Below are 20620 nucleotides of genomic sequence, written 5' to 3' on the forward strand. Positions count from 1 at the left end.
GCTAATGGGTTGGATGGAAATGAGTTGAATGGGTTGATTTTAATTTGGATTGTGTTTGGTTGGGTGCAAATGGATTGTAACTTCAAATGAGTCTGGATTGGATTGGGTTATAGAGACAAATGGATTGGTATGGACTGGATTTGGTTAGGTTATTTTAGGTTCTAAATGGATTTAACCCGTGGAGGGTAAATAGATCATTTAATTGGATAGCTAATGGATAAGATAACAGACATACGTGAGGCTCACATGTAGAAATCGATCAAAATTTGCACAAAGTTGCTTTTATACATAACAGATCATCCCACTAAATTTCAGTTAAATTTGATAAACTTTTATAGTGTAAACGCGAGTTTTAAAATTTTAGGTCCGAGTTTATACATATCAAATGGTGCATTCATTTTATAAGAGTGGGTTTGAATCCATTTTAACCAAATGGGTCGGTACGGGTTGGGCTAAAATCAAAGTTGGATTGGTTTAGATTGGATCCCAATAAAGAATAATTGGTACGGATTGGTTTGGTAGACTAATTAGCAAAGAAATAGATTAGAACGAATTTGGATTGGATTACAAGCAGGCTTACTTACATCCGCCAAATATGAACAGTGGAAAGAAGCATCCGCCGAGTTATCGCTCCGAGAGTAACATGGCCATCAATCAACTGGCGTAGCTGGCTAAGAAGAAAGAAGGTGCGTGGGGAACCCGGATGGTTCTACTAGCTTGCTGCCTGCAGGGATGACAATATTTCATCTGCGGAGTCGGGTACGTGTGCATGTCTCAAATTTGATCTGCGGATAATCGAGGCCAGGGCCCTGCATTTTGGGCAAGTGAGAGGATTGGTGTAGATTCCGACCTACGGGTCCAAGGGAGGTGTATTATGAATGATGAATTGATGGATTATACATGTAATATTTGTGTGATTGTGTTTTTGCGAACATTTTAGGATGCTATTCAGTTATTCATGTTTTTTATGATGTGCCAATTATATTCAATTTTTGTTCTTGCTGGATTCATTATTGTCTTATATTTGTTGTGTTGATTGAAACGAGACGTTACTCGGTACGGGTGAAAGTGTTCCTGGTCAAATTGTGGGTCCTCGGTCGGGTCGGATACGGAGATTAATTTGGATCCTCTTCTCTACTCTGGCAGGATACGGGTGTAGAAGTCGTCTGGTCCGGGTCTATTCCTACCAACCTCATCCCTAGCTGCCTCGCATCCGATCAGCAGGTGCAGGCGATAGGCGTGGTCAGTGATACTGTGGCAAACAAAGGTGATCGTCAAATTATATATTTATAAATAAAAACTAATTATAAATAATATTTTTAAATACATTCAAGGAGGTATTAACGTATATATGAGTGACGTATGATCTCATCCTGCCGAGGCGCCGACCTCCAGGCACAGGCAGGCAGCCCCGGTGTTGTCCCTGCCGCCGAGGCGCCGATGCCTTCGCTTGCCCCACGCGTCCATGCATGTGCCCGCGCGATCGACCCAACTCTTCGCAAATCACAAGCTATAGCCGAGTTTTTTTTTCCAGTATTTTAGTCTTTGAGCATCTCCAACGCTTGGGTGCTTAAATAGGTGCTAAAAAGCTAATTAAGTTAAGCACCATATTGTAGAGTCTAATGATTCAATAGAATAAAATAAAATGGGTGCTTAAAATATTGAAGGTTTGTTTATAGCGCCCATAAAAACACCAGAACGTTCCAACCCATCTGCAGTCAAGCACCAGACAACTGCTCACTACTATGCCAGTTAAAGAAAAATAAAATATCAAGCAACAGAGCTACTATGCGGTTGACTTGTTTGCTGCGGCAGGCGTCGATGCTAGCGCATGCTTTCAATTTTTTTTAAGCTTGCTTTCAAAATTTGTTGGTGGCAAGTTTAGCGCCTACTGAGGCATCGACGCCGCAAGGAGCAGCGACTCTACTTGAGAAGCGCCCTATCAATCAGAGTTAGCGAAAAAAAACCGGGTTTTGTTTACCGAAGCATCCCCTAAGCGTCTGCGTTGGAGGTGGCCTAAAGGGTGCTTATGGACTTATGGTTAGCTAGATATACACGTGACCATTTAATTTTTGATATGTTTGGTTCGAAATAAAACTAGATAAAGAAACAAGGAGAAGAATATTTATAAAGATGTTTTATGAGTATATCAAGACAATTTGATCGGATAAGCCCACCACCTTCACTAACCGTTATCATCAGTGATTATTTAGTGATAAATATTCTATTTTTTCATTAATTAGTTGCTACCAAGTTTAATTAGTAATTATAGATATATTTTGTTGTTGATTTACGATGGCATCTATCTGGATTAATTTATATTATTATTTGTGAGTATTTTAGTATGCTCGTCTCATCCATTCGTATACATTCGACAAAAAAAAAGATTATCTTATTAATCCATCCAAACATAAAACTAAATAATCATATCTTCAAAATATGCATTTTTCAAACCGCTAAATAGTATTAGTGTATATACATATATGTTGTTATTTTAAGAATAATAAATAAATCCATTTGGTTGGTTTTTGTGGTGCTGGGGTTTGCTTGCCCTTGGACTTGTGGAGGATTGCTCGTTTGGTTGGTGGTGGTCTTCCGGGAGATCGAGGGCAGTGGCGATCAATTAATCGCCCCGCTGGAAACAGATCGAGACGCAGTGCGGACCGGGGCTGGGGCGGTTATTTCTGCCCACACTATTATTATTTTCGGTGTGTGTGGGGGGTGGTCGCATCTGGTGAGGGCTACCTGGGTTGGGTGTGGTTGAATACTCTACTTGATGGTGGTGTGCGCAGTCGAGTTTTGTGGAGCTGAGACAATTGAATCTTTTTCAGTCTACTTTCCAGGGGTAACTGTCCGGTGTAAACCCCAAATAATATTTTTATATTTTATTAATTACTTGATTAGTAGTATTTTATAAGTTTATTTTTTTAATAAAGATTATAGTAAAAAGGACGATATTATCCCTTTAAATTTCTACTGCACCTAATATTGTTGGTGGTATAATTTAATCAGAGTTGTCCGGTAAAAATATATCAACGGTATATATTAAGGTTGTGTTCGGCAGTCCGGATAAGTTATCTTATCCCTCTCGTTTTTCGTGCGCACGCTTCCCAAACTGCTAAACGGTGTATTTTTTGCAAAAAAATTATATATAAAAGTTGCTTTAAAAATCATATTAGTCTATTTCATATTTTTAATAATTAATAATTAATTAATCATATACTAATCTATCACTATGTTTTTCGTGCCGGGTAAGTTAACTTACCCCTCTACTAATGAACACGGCCTAAATTATACTACAGTAAAATACATGGGAGTGCACCCAACTTTCCAGTGCTGTGATTCAGGTAGTGCTCGCGGTTTCAGAAGCATCGTCATTCTACTTAAGTGTGATTATATTATGCGCACTTGTGCTTATTAAAGGCCTCACACTATACTACCGCTTAGCTAATTTTTATACAGTCTACAGATGGGGGCACTGGCAACTTGCGTGTTTTCTAGTTAAAAGCAGTGTGCATGTATCATGTATGGTTAATTAAAAAACTGGGGTAGATCAGCTGTAGCACTTGCATTTACAGACTATTTGCGCCACCCTCCCACAAAAATGGAACCTTGACATCATCAAAGTTGTAGAAGGGAAAAAAAGAATGTAAAGCACCTTTCGTCCAGTAGTATATGTTTAATAAAAGTCTTGCTATGGATGAATGCACAGATTCAACTTTGTTACTGGTAGTTGAATGGTTCTTGGTACATAAATAATAACATGGTATATTATCTAAATAATAATAATAAAATGGTATGCATCTTTTTGAGTTTATAAAACCGTCCAGTCACTAAATACCACTCCAGAGATTTTGTCGTTAGCTGTGATTTCCATTTTGGTTATTGACAAAAAAGAGTTGAATTTTGGATATTTCTTTTTTCAAAATGTAAATTTTGTTTTAAAATTTTAAACTTGCCGGTATTAAATTGGCTATAGATGAATTGGAGCTAGTAATTGGCTATGCTATTGAACTTGCTCTTATAGATGATCTCTTGTGGTGTAAAATAATATGGATGGTCACCTAAGAGCATCCCCAACTCATCTAAATTTGATAATCCATATCTTCATTTGGATGATCATCTAAATCAATTTCATTTTTCATATCCCTATTTAATTCACTAGATCATCCATATATGACATCCTCTATATCTCTTTGGAGGATGGAGAGGATAGAGAGAGATCATCCAAATATGAAGGTTCTCTCTTCTGATATGAATGACATCTAAAAATAGATGATAGAATTGCCGTTCTGTTGGAGCTCTCAGTTTATAGTCTTCATCCTCTATTTCCAGGATAGAGGATGAGATAAATGAGCTGTTGAGGATGCTGTAAATAGCATATACTACTCCGTAAAAAAACAGATTCCTGAGTTTTGTCTATGGAGCGTTTGACCATCTGTCTTATTTAAAAATTTTATTAAAAAATTGAAAAAAATTAAGTACTATTTATATTTTATCATGTAATAACAATAAAAATATTAATCATAAAAAATTTTCAAATAAAACGAAGAGTTAAAAGTTCGATACAAAACTCAAAAAATCTTTCATTTTGAGACGAATTTTGTAGATGATCACGTTGCATGAGCTTATGAGTTTGATCTACAAACTCTCTCGCTCATGCGTCAGCACTCAGCAGTAATACACACGATTTCTCCTCCAATTCTATCCAACCAAGCAGGGAGGGAGGGGTGGGGCCCACCGGGCAGCGACGCGGAGCGGATCTCGGCCACCTGCCCACGCCATCGTCATTATCTTATTCTGGTCCACTCCACTACCCGCCACACCACCACCAGCCACATTCGATCTCCCCCCCCCCCCCCCCCCCCCCCCCTCCGCCATCATTATGGCCCAGCTCCCCTCCCCGTCTCCACTGCCGCTCCTCTCCCGCCGTCGCCGCCGCCTCCGCCGCCGCAGCGGAGCCTGTTGAGTGGAGGAATCACGGGTATGGAGGTCGACCCGTCGTCGTCGTCTCCTCCTGCCGGTGCGGGCGGGGAAGGCGTGGGCGTGGCCGTGGGCGCCGCGGACATGTGGCCGTTCGACTCGCTGACCACGTCGCTGCTGTTCTCGTCCGTGTCGTCGTCGCCGCCGCCGCCGTTCCCGGCCACGTCCTCGTCGTGGCTCACGCCGCCTTCGCCGCTGTGGCTGTTCGACGAGCGGCAGCTGCTGCCGCTCGACATGGTCCCCGCGCCGCCCGCCGTCGCCGTGGCCGCCACGCCCGAGGCCGCCGTCGCCGTGGTCGACGAAGTGCATCGGGCCCGCTCCGGTGAGCGCTCTTCTTCCGTCGCCTTGATTGGGCTCGATCCTTGCTTCGTTTTTCTTTTCGGCGTTTTGTTTCTTGCCTTGTTTGGTTGGTTGATGCATCGTACAATTTGGAACGAATCGAGGAGAAAAAAAGAGAGGATCGAAACATAACTTCACCCAGATTTTGTTCTCATCTTTGCCCTGGATTGTTGATTTGTTCTTTGGAATCTTTCCGCCCCAAAGCTGAAACAGAAGTGCAGATGGAATCTTGCAGTTATTCTTGTCGCTGGGACGCTAACCTTACCTTCACTGCATGATCCATGGAGTTTCGGAGCTTTGTGTTTGACTTTCTTGCCTTCTTTTTGGCTTATTTCTTGGTTGTACACGATTTTCCTTATTGGTTCATGGAGAAGACAGAATGGATAAAATGTTGTAAAATTAGTGGTTTGTGTTTGTTGCAATGTTATGCTTTTTTTGTTTAATTTGTGTGCCTCTTTTTCTGTCTGACTTCGTGGTGGTAATGCGTGGTTTTTTATAATGCAAATGATTGCCAAGATCGGTTGATGGTTAATTGGATTCCACTATAGGAGGTAGGGGGAGTATTTGGTACTAAATTAACCGTGCATACAAAAAAAAAAAAAGGAGGATCCTTTTGAAGTGCTATTGTTGCATGACTCATTTTACTTTATACCAATGCATGGGCACTGCTTTCCTGTGCCCCTAATGGTGAGGTGCCTCCAAAGCGTAGATTAAGTGGTGGATTATGACGCCACGGACAGTACTAGATTGTAGTATAGTTGAAGCAGTTGGATAACGCTTTGCTTGTCTCATTATATTATACTAGTATTTAGAACCGGGACAATTTGATGAACTTTATTGATGTGCTGAATAAACTAGGACTACTCCATTTCATTGATTGATGGTTTTGGATTGACGATGGGATTTGCAGCATTCTTAATTTGATTCGCTTCATTGAAAAAGCTATCAAACTTGATTAGAGATTCGGTATGTCCTAATTGAAACGCGCTAGGTTTGGAACGAATGATCAGGCATAGTAAAACCTATTGTCCATTCGATTAGCAATAGTATTCCTTTCTTCTTTTATATACTCAGCCGCTGTTTACTTACAGTGTTGAGTTGTCTTCTGTTATTTAGGGAATTCGGACACAACTAGTAAGAGAGTTGAGCAGATTAATAGCAAATGGCAGTTTCACCTATCTCTGGATGATCACACGGACGGCTCTTCCTTGTTCAAGGAGAGGCTTACACAGGCTCTTAGATACTTCAAGGAGTCCACAGATCAACATCTGTTGGTTCAGGTTTGGGCACCAGTTAAGAATGGGGATCGCTATGTGCTTACTACGTCAGGACAGCCCTTCGTACTTGACCAGCAGAGTATTGGGTTACTTCAGTACAGGGCTGTATCCATGATGTACATGTTCTCGGTGGATGGAGAAAATGCTGGAGAGCTGGGGTTACCTGGGCGTGTGTACAAGCAAAAAGTTCCTGAGTGGACACCAAATGTGCAGTATTATAGCAGCACCGAGTACCCACGCCTTAACCATGCAATCAGTTACAATGTTCATGGTACTGTAGCCTTGCCTGTTTTTGATCCTTCCATTCAATCTTGTATTGCGGTTGTTGAACTTATAATGACATCAAAGAAGATAAACTATGCTTGTGAGGTCGATAAAGTCTGCAAAGCTCTTGAGGTTAGTTTTTCTTTGCCTGTTATATTCTTTTGTTTGGATACCACATTAACATGCTGGTGGTACTGCTTGTCTGGTTGGATATGTGGACAGTATATGCTTAACTACCAGCTATATTAACCAGATGTAGCATAAGTTTTGTTTACTCTAGTTTTACATTTTGGTAACATTCTTGTGCTATCTGCAGGCTGTAAACCTCAAAAGCACAGAGATATTGGACCATCCGAATGTCCAGGTGTGCATTTAATCAATCCGGACAAACAAGTTTTCTGTTTTCTTTTATGAGATGGCCTATGCTCATTTCTAATGTTATTTCTTGCTCAGATATGCAATGAAGGCCGCCAATCTGCACTGGTGGAGATACTGGAGATCTTGACGGTTGTATGTGAAGATCACAAGCTTCCTTTGGCTCAGACCTGGGTTCCTTGCAAGTATCGAAGTGTACTGGCACATGGTGGTGGTGTTAAGAAGAGTTGTTTGAGCTTTGATGGAAGTTGCATGGGGGAAGTTTGCATGTCGACCAGTGATGTGGCATTTCATGTAATTGATGCTCATATGTGGGGATTTAGAGATGCCTGTGTAGAACATCACCTACAGAAGGGACAAGGAGTTGCTGGGAAGGCATTTATCTACCATCGACCTTGCTTTTCTAAAGATATCAGTCAGTTCTGCAAGTTGGAGTATCCCCTTGTACACTATGCTAAAATGTTTGGACTAGCGGGCTGCTTTGCAATATGTTTGCAAAGCTTGTATACTGGAGATGATGATTATATATTAGAGTTCTTCCTACCACCAAATTGCAGAAACAAAGATGATCAAAATGCCTTGTTGGAGTCTATATTAGCTCGAATGAAGAAGTGTCTTCGTAGTCTAAAGGTTGTTGGCAACGGAGACTCCAATGAAGTTTGTCTTCAAATAAGTAATGTGCTAATAATTGAGAATGAAGATTTGAAAACAAATGTGCACTTTGAGAATTCTGAAGGTTGCTTTCGCGAATTGCCTGAAGGTAATGCAAGCCACAGAGTCCATGAGGTTGATAATGGTGACAACAAAGTTTCAACCATGTCAGAGAGACATTTGCAAGCTGATGACAACTCCCAAAACAACGGGGCATCTGCTGGCAGGCCAAATGGAAGTGGTGCTTCTGATTCTTCATTGCTTCACAAAAGTAACAAACCACCTGAAAGGAGAAGAGGAAAAGCTGAAAAAACAATCAGCTTAGATGTTCTTCAGCAATATTTCTCAGGAAGCCTGAAAAATGCAGCAAAAAGCCTTGGTGGTATGACTCTAGTATTTAAGCCCTTTTTTCTCTTCCTTTTATGTTCCATGTATCTGACATATTGCCGCTCTAGTATGACCACATTGAACACATGAATTGATTTTGCTTCCAATTCATGAAACTTTAGTCCTGTCTAGGATTGGATAATACTACAGAACTTGGTTTGACTTGGTCAAGGAACGGGCTTGTAGCACACCACTATTTCCTCAAAAATTTTGTAGGAATGCTGCATGACATGTTGAAAATAGTACAGGGTTGCACAAAAAAATGTACATGGATCAATGAATCTGTTTATGTGGTATGCATGGAGTTGTATAATTGTATGATTGTATCTAGTGAACCTGTGAACTATCCACATGGTGGCATCCCTTTTTATATTTTGCTATCTGATTATAGTCACAAAGTTTCCAGGTCGATGGGGGTCGAGAAACGGGTTACACTATTTGTGAGAAATTTTTACAAGGCGGGGACAAAAGTGTCCCTGCTTTCCGGGATGGGTATGATGTTACTGGGTTGAGGAACTGCCTTCGACCCCATTTCCTGTGACTACCTGTGTTTATTCAGTTTAGGCCTAAATCCAGGTTGCAGATATGAGCTTCTATTGCATGCATCTGCTTTTCTATCCTATTTATAGTGGAAATATGTTTTTTGATGTAGTTGATGTTCAGGATTTTAGTTTCATGTTCATTTTGTTGATAACCATGACAACATTACTATGCGCGTCTCATCAAGTATTAATGGTACTTGTTCATGGTGAAATCTAGAGCCACTACATTTAATGAAGAGCTATTTCAATTTAGATTTGAAGAGATGGTTAGGATACTTTTTTGATTTCCTATTCAACATTACCTCTGTAACGGAGGAAACTTTGTTTTTGACAACATATAAGCTTTTTCACATGAAGTGCATTGTTTGGTTAATTCTCCAAAGACGCCAGTTCTCTTGTTTTTAAAGTGAAACAATACACCAGTGCTCTTCTCAGTTTGAAGTTTTGTTGTAGTTTAATATCTTTAAGATTGACACTGGATCTATGGTTGTATGCTCACTGAGACTTGCAAACTTGAAACACAGTTTCTGAATTCTCATTTCACTTAGACGAAGGGTGGTCTTGATCTTCCACCATACTTCTGCTTCTCCCGTGCAACTGAAGAATTAGGTTGTTATACATGTAAAAACGAAGCAAGTTGTTTGTTGTTTGTGCGTGTGCATGGGCTGTGATTAATCATGATGGTTTAGTTTTGTGCACTGGTTTCATTTATTTCTTTGTGCAATGTATGCGCCTGAACCTTTTTATGATCAACTTTCTTTCACTTGTCCTTTTTTTAATCTATCAGAGGGAATATATGTGTAGAACATTGATCTCTTGAGTACTTCAGCGATGACAATATTATAGGTAGTTTGATCATTGGATACAGCTGGCACTAACTGATTCTATTTTTCTATTTTGGCAGTGTGTCCGACAACCATGAAACGCATATGCAGGCAACATGGGATTTCTCGTTGGCCATCTCGAAAAATTAACAAGGTCAACCGGTCTCTCTCAAAATTAAAGCAGGTAATTGAGTCTGTTCAAGGGTCAGATGCGGCATTTAATCTCACATCTATCACAGGTCCTCTCCCTATACCTGTTGGCCCTTCATCAGATTCTCAGAATATAGAGAAAGCAAGCCCAAATAAAGTTGCCGAACTTTCAAATCTGGCTGTTGAGGGGGACAGAGATTCATCCTTCCAGAAACCACAAGAAAATGATGGCAACTTAGCTATATTGATGTCACAGCAAGGATTTATAGACGCTAACAATAATTTGCAACTTGAAGCAGACAAAGCTTCTCAGTCTAGAAGCTCATCTGGAGAAGGCAGTATAAACTCACGTACTTCAGAGGCCTCATGCCAGGGAAGTCCTGCAAACCAGACATTTGTTTGCAAATCAATTGCGTCGACGTTTACTGAACCGCAATTAATTCCAGAGGGGTTTACAAAAGAGCCTTTTCAAGAACCAGCGCTACCGCTTTCCAAGATGCTCATAGAGGATTCTGGAAGTTCCAAAGATCTGAAGAATCTCTTCACCTCAGCAGTTGACCAGCCAATCTTATCGCGTTCGAGCAATTTGGCACAGATGCAAAATTCAGGGACGGTGACGATAAAGGCGAGCTTCAAGGAAGACATCGTCAGGTTCCGCTTCCCGTGTTCCGGTAGCGTTACTGCATTGAAGGATGAAGTAGCCAAGAGGCTAAGGATGGATGTTGGCATGTTCGATATCAAGTATCTCGATGATGATCATGAGTGGGTGAAGTTGGCGTGCAACGCAGACCTGGAAGAATGCATGGAGATCTCACGGAATTCTGGTAGCCATGTAATCAGGCTATTGGTTAGTGATGTCGCGGCACACCTTGGTAGTTCCTGTGGAAGCTCTGGTTGATATTCAGGTCAGCAATTTTTCTTTTTGGTGCGTACATGTTGTTCCACGAGGTCAGTATCAACTGTTGGTAATCTAGTTCTTCTGCTAGATAGCAGTAGCTGCTTCATTTGTGTTTGATCACCGTATCAATTTTTTTTGTACGAAATGCATGTAACTGTGCTAAATGGCACCTGTAGTCAATACTGTACATATTAAGCACTTTGTGCTGGAAAAGAAAATTCTATTGTTCATGTTACCTTCAAGTTTAAGATTTTGGAGACTCCATGTCTAGTTTTTGTTGGTTAATGCTCCGTGTGGACATATTTATTCAGTCTATTAGCACAAGCCATTCTCCATAAAAGCTGAAGGCATTATATCGAGTTTTAGACTGTTTGTCACAGATGACAGAACATTTTGCCCATAATTTAATTACCAGATATGTTTCTTGTCAATGCAGTCACAATTGTACATTATCCAATAACTGTTCATATATTAGTCATTTTCAAGCATACCGACAAACGATTTCCAGTAGAATCCTGGGGAAAAAAAAAGGAATTTTCAAGTGAGTTCTGTTCATATGCGGCAGCGGAACCATCAAAGGAGTCCTCAATCCCGTTCCACGCATCTGCGGCAAGGAGGTTTCAATCCCGTTCTGGCCCAATACGTAGCCTAGAATATACGGGCCATACGTAGCCTAGAATTCCGTTCCTAGGCCGGAATCCCCTTCCAGCCCAGCATTGGCACTTTGAACAGTCAAGCCAACAGATCACATCACAGGCAGAAAGCAGTTCTCTTCCAATCCTGTGGAATCATTCATGAATGATTCAAGTTACGGGGATCTTGAACTAAGAAATAGACCTAGCAGCTAAAAGAGGGTATCCTGAGCAATTGCAAGAATGGGGTTCATTGATATTCCTAGTATAGTAGATGCTATCACACATACAGTCATACTCAATTCGATGGAATTGTTTGTGTCTAGCAGTCACTTGGGGGGCAAATTCTGATTCATGTATATGCACAGGCCCGGCTGACCACCCAGACAACAGACATCGAGGAGAGGTACTGCTGCCCTCTCCTGAACTCTAGCCTGGCAAGAAATGTCCTGGCATCTGACATCTGCCTAACAAACTTGGTGAATCGGTTCCAGTTGTGAAACTCAAACAGGCTTTTGTTCATCCTCACATAGTTGAAGGAGAAAGATGTTGCTGAGGTACCACCTGAGTAGAGCCTTGAGCTTCTGACGACTTGATTCAGAGATGTATCGTCAAGCCTTGTCATGGAGTTTTCGCCGTTTAGAGGAAGATTGCACATCTTGGCAGCAACCATAAGTTGCCGGAGAGTACCTTCTGGACTGCTCTTGGAGTTGTTTCTCTCCTCATCCCTCAGGTCAAAATAACTGCAGCACAAGGCAGCCTTGTATCTAGCAAACATTTGGGTGATAGGAAGATAACCGTTCCTCAGCAATGTGTTGTAGTAACCAGCAGTCAGTTCTGATGGGTGTGAACATGTATAATAGTGCCAGTGTATGCCAGAAACTTTGCCAGCAATGGTCACGCCGGTACCGGAGAAGACAGCATCAGCAACCATGCATAACCTCTCCCCGTGGAGAAGTAGCATCCCTGAATACCACTCAAGGAAAAACCGACCATAAGGACTATTCCAGCATCCACCATCAGCACGGAAAAAACTAGTCTCTTCAGGGTTCTGTCGTGAGCCATCTGTGCCAGCTGGACCACCGTTTCCCCAATCTTGCATGCCAATAAGCTGTGCACGAGCACTCAGAGATGCTTGCATGAACTGTCCAGATGAAACAGAATGTGATCACCACAAGTCTATCTTTTGATGCTAGATGGCAAACTAAAGAGCCCTTCAGAAAAGCCATACAATAGCTCTATGAGCATTGGTATTTCAGAATAGAAAGTACTTGATTTACCGAGGTTTGACTTAAGAAAAAGGGCATGGGTCTTTTCTTATAATTCAGTATAGCTTCCTCAAAAGAAAAGGGTATATGGCAGGATTTACAGTTGACCACTTTAGGGCTTAGAAGCTGAAACAAGGGCCAAATGGCTGTCTTTTCATTTCCTTGTTCAATAAAGGTAAGTAACATAATTTACACAGAAGTTCGACATAAGCTGGAGCAGGAACCAAGTGACTTGATTTTGGATTGAAAGTAACGTAAATGCTGACTTGCTACATAAATCTAGTTGAATGCGAAACCTATGGGATCAATCATTAGATGCCCAAAAAAGAATACTTTTTAGTATGCAATTATTTCTATACTCAAGTAAGATCTTTGATGTTCTGTACCTTGTCATAACATTGAAATTCCCCGAGTTCAGATGAGATGCCTGGCTGATTTAGTTTCTCAGTTGGGCATGATGGGTACCTAAGCTCACCTCCTGGGCCCATTCCAATTTGAACTTCCTGAAAGAAAATTATTATATGAGGCTAACAACCTATTGGTGCTGTAAATTTAACATGATGTGCTTAAATACCAAGAAAGAGCACAAACTGTCACTATGGCCCCAAGGTACTCTCTAAAAGCATCTCGAAAGCTCCTCATGAAGTCTGAATAAGCCTGCATTGGTGATCTTCCCTTCAGAATCGGAAGAAGATCACACCCAAGTGAGATGTATTCTTTATTTCTTCGTTGGTATCTATCTGTATATGACAAGTCTGGCAATTTATCCATCTCCTCAAGTACCCATTGGGGTAGAGGGATCCTGAAAGCAGGTTAAGAAACTCAACAATGAGCAACAGAAATGAATGCAATAGCCATCATACCCTCACTTGTAGTATATAACTATCTGGCAACAACGAATAATGAGTAGCTTGGCTGAATATAGCAAGTGTAAAACACTAACTGGGAAAGCAAGATCTGAAAACAACCATGATCGCAGTGGCTTTGTAGTCTATATATAATAACTATTATTTTAGTATATAGAATACTAGTCCAAGTCCAATATGACTACCAAGTGTGTGAACTTTTGGGAGAGCGAATATATTGCCACATCTAGCATCCAAAACTAATGTTGATCTAGATTCTTGTCAAAATGCCATATGTTTCAGCTAACTTTCGTTTTCAGACTTGCATCAATTGATATACTGCAGTGATGTATTCATAGGTTAAGAAAATCAGGCATGGAACAGATCGACTCACAATGGCCTGGGCCAGACAGTATAAAGACTTAATTTGGTTGACAAAAGATCAAAGATGTTAAAGCAGTGACATCAATAACCCAATACGAATGTCATGTGTAGCACAACATGAACGGATGTGTCTGGACTCATGCACCACCATGACAATATTTGCCTTGACCATGCTCATAGATTTTGAACTTGATTACAAAAAACTCACAATTTTCTAACCAACTCGGCTAGATTACTTATTTGTTTATCTTGTATACAGCCTTGATGTGCAGATTGTAGAACTTTTACTAAGGGGCAAGATCATCACCAGCAAATTGGTGCCATTGTGGCAGGATGAGTAGCAGTGGTAGGAACAGACAAACAAATTCACAGAACAGGAAGACCAGCAACTAGAGGGGGATTTGAAAAGACAATTAGGAAGGAAATTATTATTTATTGCTTAATCCTGAAAAGTTACATGCCGACATACTCAAAATAGGAACATCGAAGAACATGCATCTCTACTCTTTCCTATTCTCCATGTGCTCTTTCCTAATCTTATCCTGTTGCATGGCTATAAGGCTATATCATATAAGTTGCCTATTTTCTGCTAAGTTCTTTACTAATCCTACTTATTCCTACTGGACTCTCATGCGCCATCTATAAGCTCCTGCTTCGTCCTTTCTTACCTATGCTGATATTAGGGTTCTTGCATTAGAACATTGCTCGCTGGTAGGTATATGTTAATAATACACATAATTCCAGATATTTGCTTTTAAGAGCTCTTTTCTCTTCAACCGTTCCTTTTTTTCTCGATCTAGTCAAAAACATAAATGTCACTGCTATTCACATGTGTGCACATCTGAGCAGCTCCAATAGGGGCAAACTACCTATATTAGAAACAAACTCCACTTCTATTCACATTCATTTAATCTGAAGGTACTTTGAACATATCTCTCCAAGAAGTATGTAAATCCCACAGTAGATTCTAGATATACACAAGCGTACTCGCTGGATCAACGGATCATGGTCAGGGACATAGCTGCACAAATTTGATGCAGGGGGCATATGGTATTCACATTCATACTTGTAAAATACAACTACATTCAACGCTGTTCAGAAAGGTAACATGTGGTGTAAACCTGCAGCATTTTTTGTACAATTGAACCGACAGATTGAACAGCATCTAATTCAAGAGGGTTGTGGCATTCGGGAATTTGACATGTTGCAGCACAATGTTTATTCCACAAGCAGATATTACAGCAAAATGCGTTTCGCACAAGCCTAAAACCTAACAATAGAGCAACAAAACAAGCGGGAGTGAGCCTATAGGACAAAGGCGAGACGCACCACAGCGGGTCGTGCGGGCCGGCGCCGGACTGGTGGAAGGCGAGGATGGCGCGCACGCGGAGGCCGTACCGCCGCGCCATGGCGGCGAGCTCGAGGTACCCCGCCCAGTCGTACACCCCTGGCCCCTGGCGCTCCACGACGCCCCACCACAGCTCCACCGCCACGCCCGCCACCCCGGCCCCCGCCAGCGCGGCGAGCGACGCCGCCATGGCGCGGCGCCGCGCCACCCTGCCCCCCGGCCCCACGGCGTCGGCGGGGAGCGTCACGTACACGGGCGCCCCCGCGGGCGGGGGCGGGGGCGGCGGCGGCGAGACGTAGTGGATCTCGCCCCCGCCTCCCCCGCCGCCCCCATAATAGGAGGGTGGGGACCAGGACGAGGACGAGGACGAGGACGAGGACGATGAGGAGGAGGAGGAGAAGCGGCGGCGGAAGCGGGAGCGGGAGGAGGAGGAGGAGGCGGCGAGGCGGAGGAGAGGCACGCGGTGGTGGTGGTGGTGGCGGCGGGTGGACGCGGGTGGATGGGGCTGCGGCGGGGGCGCGGTGATCGCGGCCATTGGTAGGGGAGGAGGCGGCGGCGGCGGCTTGTGCCTCCGACCAAATGGGGGGAGGGAGCGAAGAGCTTTTGCTCGCTCTCCTTCCTGTTCTGCCGTCGCCTACTTTCTGTGTTTTCTCTTGCTTTCTTTTTTACGGTGTTTGCTTTTGAGATTCTAACTAAATTCATTTACGATTAATATATAAGTATATATATTCAGATTTAATAGTGTAGGTATGAATCTAATCCACGTTTTTCATAAAGGTATTTTTTGTCCTAAATAACTCAATCTAAAATTCGTTTATATGAAGATTTAAACTCTCCTATGAAGATTTCAATTCAAAATTTTAGTGCTACTTATGTCAATCATATCACTACTATATGCTCTTTCAGGAAGAGTTACACCATTTTAATGAAATAAGATTATTTTCTAAAGGCATGTCCATAGATTTTGGTTGGCTAGTCCTACGCCATAAGTTGACATTGCATATAAATTTTTTTATCTGTATAAATCATAAATAGAGTATAATCTTACTTAAAAGATAATAGATATGTAAAATAATATTTAATAATATTACTTTGATAAAATAGGAGTAGTTATAGGTCTACTTGAACTATCCCTAGTTACACCTGTGATTTTTGCTTTATCTTGTTTGCTTCAAATGAAAGTAGAAAATAAATATATTAAGATTGGATAAAGTGAAAGATAATTGTATTGAGATGTAATAAATTAGTGAGTTTTCTAGATTTTTTTTGTTTTTAAGTATGTGTAGCATGATAAAATATAAAAATTATTTTAAGATGGATGGAGTATAATAGAACACGTTTCTCCAAACTCTCTCAGCCGTCCAATGCATCAGTATCACTGTCCGCAGAACAGCTTTGTTTCCCCAGCTCGGTTGGATGCTACTCAAAAGTACTAGATGCACAACAGCACGAAGCCCATTTCGCCGTGACTTCACACCCAAAAAAGTGCGATTTTCTAGAACGAACAGAGGCAAGATGGTTTACGCATAATGTAAAAGGCTAAATGATACGTATGTAAATAAAAAAATAATTTAGAAATAAAACTTTTATATACGTATTTTTTGATTAACAGTCAAGCCCGAGAAATAAACTATGATAAAAAAATTAAAATCAACTCTAAATTTAAGATCTAAAATTTAAATATTTGACTTATAAGTTACGAGTACAAAAGAAAATATGATGTATATTTTTGGCTTGAGGTTAATGTCATTGGTGCACAACAATCGTGCGCTGATTTTGGAGATTCCACATTCGGATTTGATAAGAACTTGTAATAACTTATAGACCTCTGCTTAAACATACCCCGGTCTCAGAGTAATTTTATTTTCCACTCATTCCACATATACCAATAAAAAAGACTAAAATATCCATAATAATTAAATCTCAATATAATTGTTCAGTTCTAATGCTTTTGTTTCATAACTTCTTCAATATAATGACTGCAACTTATTTGAAACAAACAAGAGAAGACATAAATAATCAGAACTATAGCTCCTATGATACTATTCACTGACATATAAGTCAAAAAAAGTGAGGTCTACAGTAGATGTCCCACGAGGAAGCATATCAAAATAATCTTATTTTATGACGGAAGGAGTAATAGTTATATGAATCTTAAAAAATCATTGATGAGTTTTAGCAAAATGGGACATTTTTAGTGGTGTTGTATCTGTCTTAAGATTGGTGCGCCTATTAGTTTTGCCAGAACAAAATTTTCACTATATACAAAAGACATTACTAAAGCCACATAAATAACAATGCCAGGGATAAACATACGATGAAAACCTAACCTAAGTGAAAACTCGTGTAAATAGCTACCAAAAAATCATCTAAAGTTACACAAAAATGGCATGTAAAAAATCTTGTAATGTAGATAATATGATGATAAAAAGGCATGTAAAAAATCTTATCTAAATTCAACTTCATTTGTGAGATACTATCTCCTTTCCAAAATATAAAAATTTATAAATTGATTAAAAAAGACTAAAGTGAGGTCAAAATATTCCTTTTTAGTCACTTTAATAGTTAATTTTTAACTGATTAGATTATCTTTTTAAGTATTTTATTGACTCTAAAATCGTTAAAATGATTTGAATTATGTAAATCATTGAAAACATGTTTATATTATGACACAAAATTTAAATTCTAGAAACTCTTTTATTTTAGAATGTAGGAAGTAAAAAAATTGTAATTTTAACTTAAAAAGGTGGTCCTATCGATTTGGTAAAAAATTATCATTTTTTATCTCACAAGTGACATTAAATTTGGATAATTTTTTTTACACAGATTATCTTATCAATACGTTAGGTTTTTATGTGTATTTAGACAACTTCTGATCGCAGTTTACATGAGTTTTTTTAAATCCAAATTGGTGTTTGCATATTTTTGCACGGTAACACGTATGGGCTAATCTACCGTCACGCCACACAACACAACGGCGAGGCGCGTTCCGTTTTTTCACCCTTTGCCGAGTTGCCATTGCCATATTTTTAACAGCGACCACTGTATTTTGGTTGCTTCCTAGCTTAGCATAATCACATCATGCGTTCCATATATGTTTTGTTTTTACTGTATGATCAAACGTGCTTTTCTTGTCTTTCTATTAAATAAACTAAATGTATGTCTCGTGCAAAAAGACAAGAAGTTAGCTCCTACCCGTCAAACTGATGGCGGTGATGCCCTTGGTTAAAAGGGAAAATTGTTTTTCAGTCCTTGTACTAATTAACTAATTCCTCCTTTTTACAATATAAGGTGTATTTTATTTTGTTAGGATAAGAAATTGAGTAAAGGTTATTCTATTAGCATATATTCTATGACACATAATTAATACTATTACATTTATATTCGTAAGTTATTATTTATGATTATACATGTGTGTCACACAAGTAATATATTAATAGAGTAATATTATTTAGACGAACTCCACAGTACATCAGTAAATCGCCAAAAAAAATGCCACGGAAAATATCAACATAATCATAATGTAATTATCCACATACCGAAGGAATAAGGAGGAAAAATGGACGGTGTGAATGGATTGAAGTGAATTAGTTTATCTATCTTTTCGTTTGTTTTGAAGTGTAAAGGCAGATGATCATTGTAAGACGAAAGTAGAGTTGACATTTCAAATTTAAATTTTACTATCTCTTAAATTTAAATCATACATGCTGGCCGACATTCCAAACCTCGTGCTCACTTGATGTTTACCGGTTGCATGCCGCGTAGAACACGACACCAAATTTTTGTAACGAACAATGGTTCTAAAATGTTTTTCCATCACACATAGTCACATCGCTCTCATGTCATGTCTCTTGGTTTACGAGGCTAAATACGTGTTTTGTTCTCCTTATCCGAATCGATGACGTTCTCCTCTCTTTCTATTAACTAAATAACTGGACTTCCTCTCCTATTTTAAAATGAATGGCGCCATTTCTGCCCAGCTAAACGACAAGATGGCATTTTATTCCCTAACCTAATCATCCCATATTTTCATCCCATATTTTCGTTTATACTTATGCTCAAAATTTGAATTTTTAATAATAAATTTGGAGTTGATTTTGGTGTTATTTATCAAAGTTTTTCAGTCTCGACTTTTAGATCGCTAAGAATATATATATATATATATATATATATATATTTATATATTATTTTTTATTTGTAAAATGTCATTTGGCTTTTTTTCCAAACAATCATCTCATGTATAGGTAACTAAATATTATACCATATAAGCTACTGAATTACTCCCTTCGTATTTTAATAGAAGTTGTCATTGTTTTTTATCACACATTTTATCATTGTCAAAAAATTTGTGCAAATGTAAAAAAATATAAACTATAATTAAAATATATTCAGTAACAAATCTAATTAAACAAAATAAATGATAATTACATAAGTTTTTTTAATAAGATGACTGGTTAAATGTATTAGAAAAAAATCAACAACATCATATATTAAAATACAAATGAAATAAGGGAATATATACTCTTATAGGAGTACTATACATAAAAAAAAAAACACTCCTAGAGATCGACTCGGTTCGTACAATAATGCAGTCATGACTTACGGGTATCGCACCCCCATTTCCCTTCCCCAATTCAGTTTTCTCTTGAAGAAAAAAAAAAATCTACGACAATAGTTTTCACTTCAATCAAGACTGGATTTTCTTAATTTTTTTCACTTCATTTTTTATGTTGATTCTGGGTTACTTGTATCAACCTATATATCTCCGACAATAGTTTTCACTTTGCAGCCAATCCAAAGGGTAAAAAACTTGAGGCCTTGGCCCTTTTTAGGTGCAGCTGATTCTCAAAACTGTTAAAACAAAAAAGTAAGAAGAGGAATAACAACCTGTGTACCAGCTTCAGATAAACTCATTCCCCTAAAAATTTTATGGTCGTAATTAGCTGATGGCCACTTAAGGAAAGAAAACATGGGCTGATGCCACGTCACACGGCTTAATTCATGTAAACAAAAAAAAATGCCATGGAGCAGTTAAGACAGCATCATCGTGTCCTAAAACTTCTCGAGGAAGCTGGAAGACCAGCTGATTTGACAATTAATTAATCTCATCTTCTAAATTAACTGCATCGACTTGATCATGCAAGCAATATTATTCATCATAATTATTAAGAAGCTAAGCCAAACCCTCCCAGTTGCATTTCTTTAATTTTGTTTGTAATAATTGTAGTATAAGAGCTAGCCCTTGAGGGTTCAGAAGGAGCAGCTAGTTTGAGTTGTTCCAAACACATGCATATCAACCTGTGGTAAATAGTACTAAATAGAAGTTTAGTTACGTTAAGTTTGTGTTCTATATATGCAAAGATTCAAGCAATCAACAATGGTGCCGATACTTTGTGCTCCACGACGGGCATTTCTTTGGGTGGAAGTAAGTAAGAATTTATTAAATGCACGGT

The 20620-nt window shown here is 39.5% G+C and overlaps 2 protein-coding genes across 2 annotated transcripts; one reads left to right on the plus strand and one right to left on the minus strand.

Annotated features, from left to right (window-relative positions):
• Positions 1–4907: 4907 nt before the first annotated feature.
• LOC102709117 (protein NLP3) lies at positions 4908–10903 on the plus strand. Its single transcript, XM_006643906.3, has 5 exons — positions 4908–5305; positions 6439–6995; positions 7180–7227; positions 7317–8271; positions 9723–10903. The coding sequence occupies exons 1-5, from the start codon at positions 4987–4989 to the stop codon at positions 10688–10690; spliced, it is 2847 nt and encodes a 948-aa protein (XP_006643969.3). The 5' UTR covers positions 4908–4986; the 3' UTR covers positions 10691–10903.
• A 654-nt stretch (positions 10904–11557) lies between these two features.
• LOC102705488 (beta-amylase 3, chloroplastic-like) lies at positions 11558–15789 on the minus strand. Its single transcript, XM_015843114.2, has 4 exons — positions 15149–15789; positions 13182–13392; positions 12977–13093; positions 11558–12466 (listed from the first exon to the last, which is right to left on the minus strand). Exons 1-4 carry the CDS (start codon positions 15700–15702, stop codon positions 11675–11677), a joined length of 1674 nt encoding a protein of 557 aa, XP_015698600.2. The 5' UTR covers positions 15703–15789; the 3' UTR covers positions 11558–11674.
• Between the last annotated feature and the right edge of the window lie 4831 nt (positions 15790–20620).

This window comes from Oryza brachyantha, chromosome 1, assembly GCF_000231095.2.
Source record: "Oryza brachyantha chromosome 1, ObraRS2, whole genome shotgun sequence".
In the NCBI taxonomy this organism is placed as follows: domain Eukaryota; kingdom Viridiplantae; phylum Streptophyta; class Magnoliopsida; order Poales; family Poaceae; genus Oryza; species Oryza brachyantha.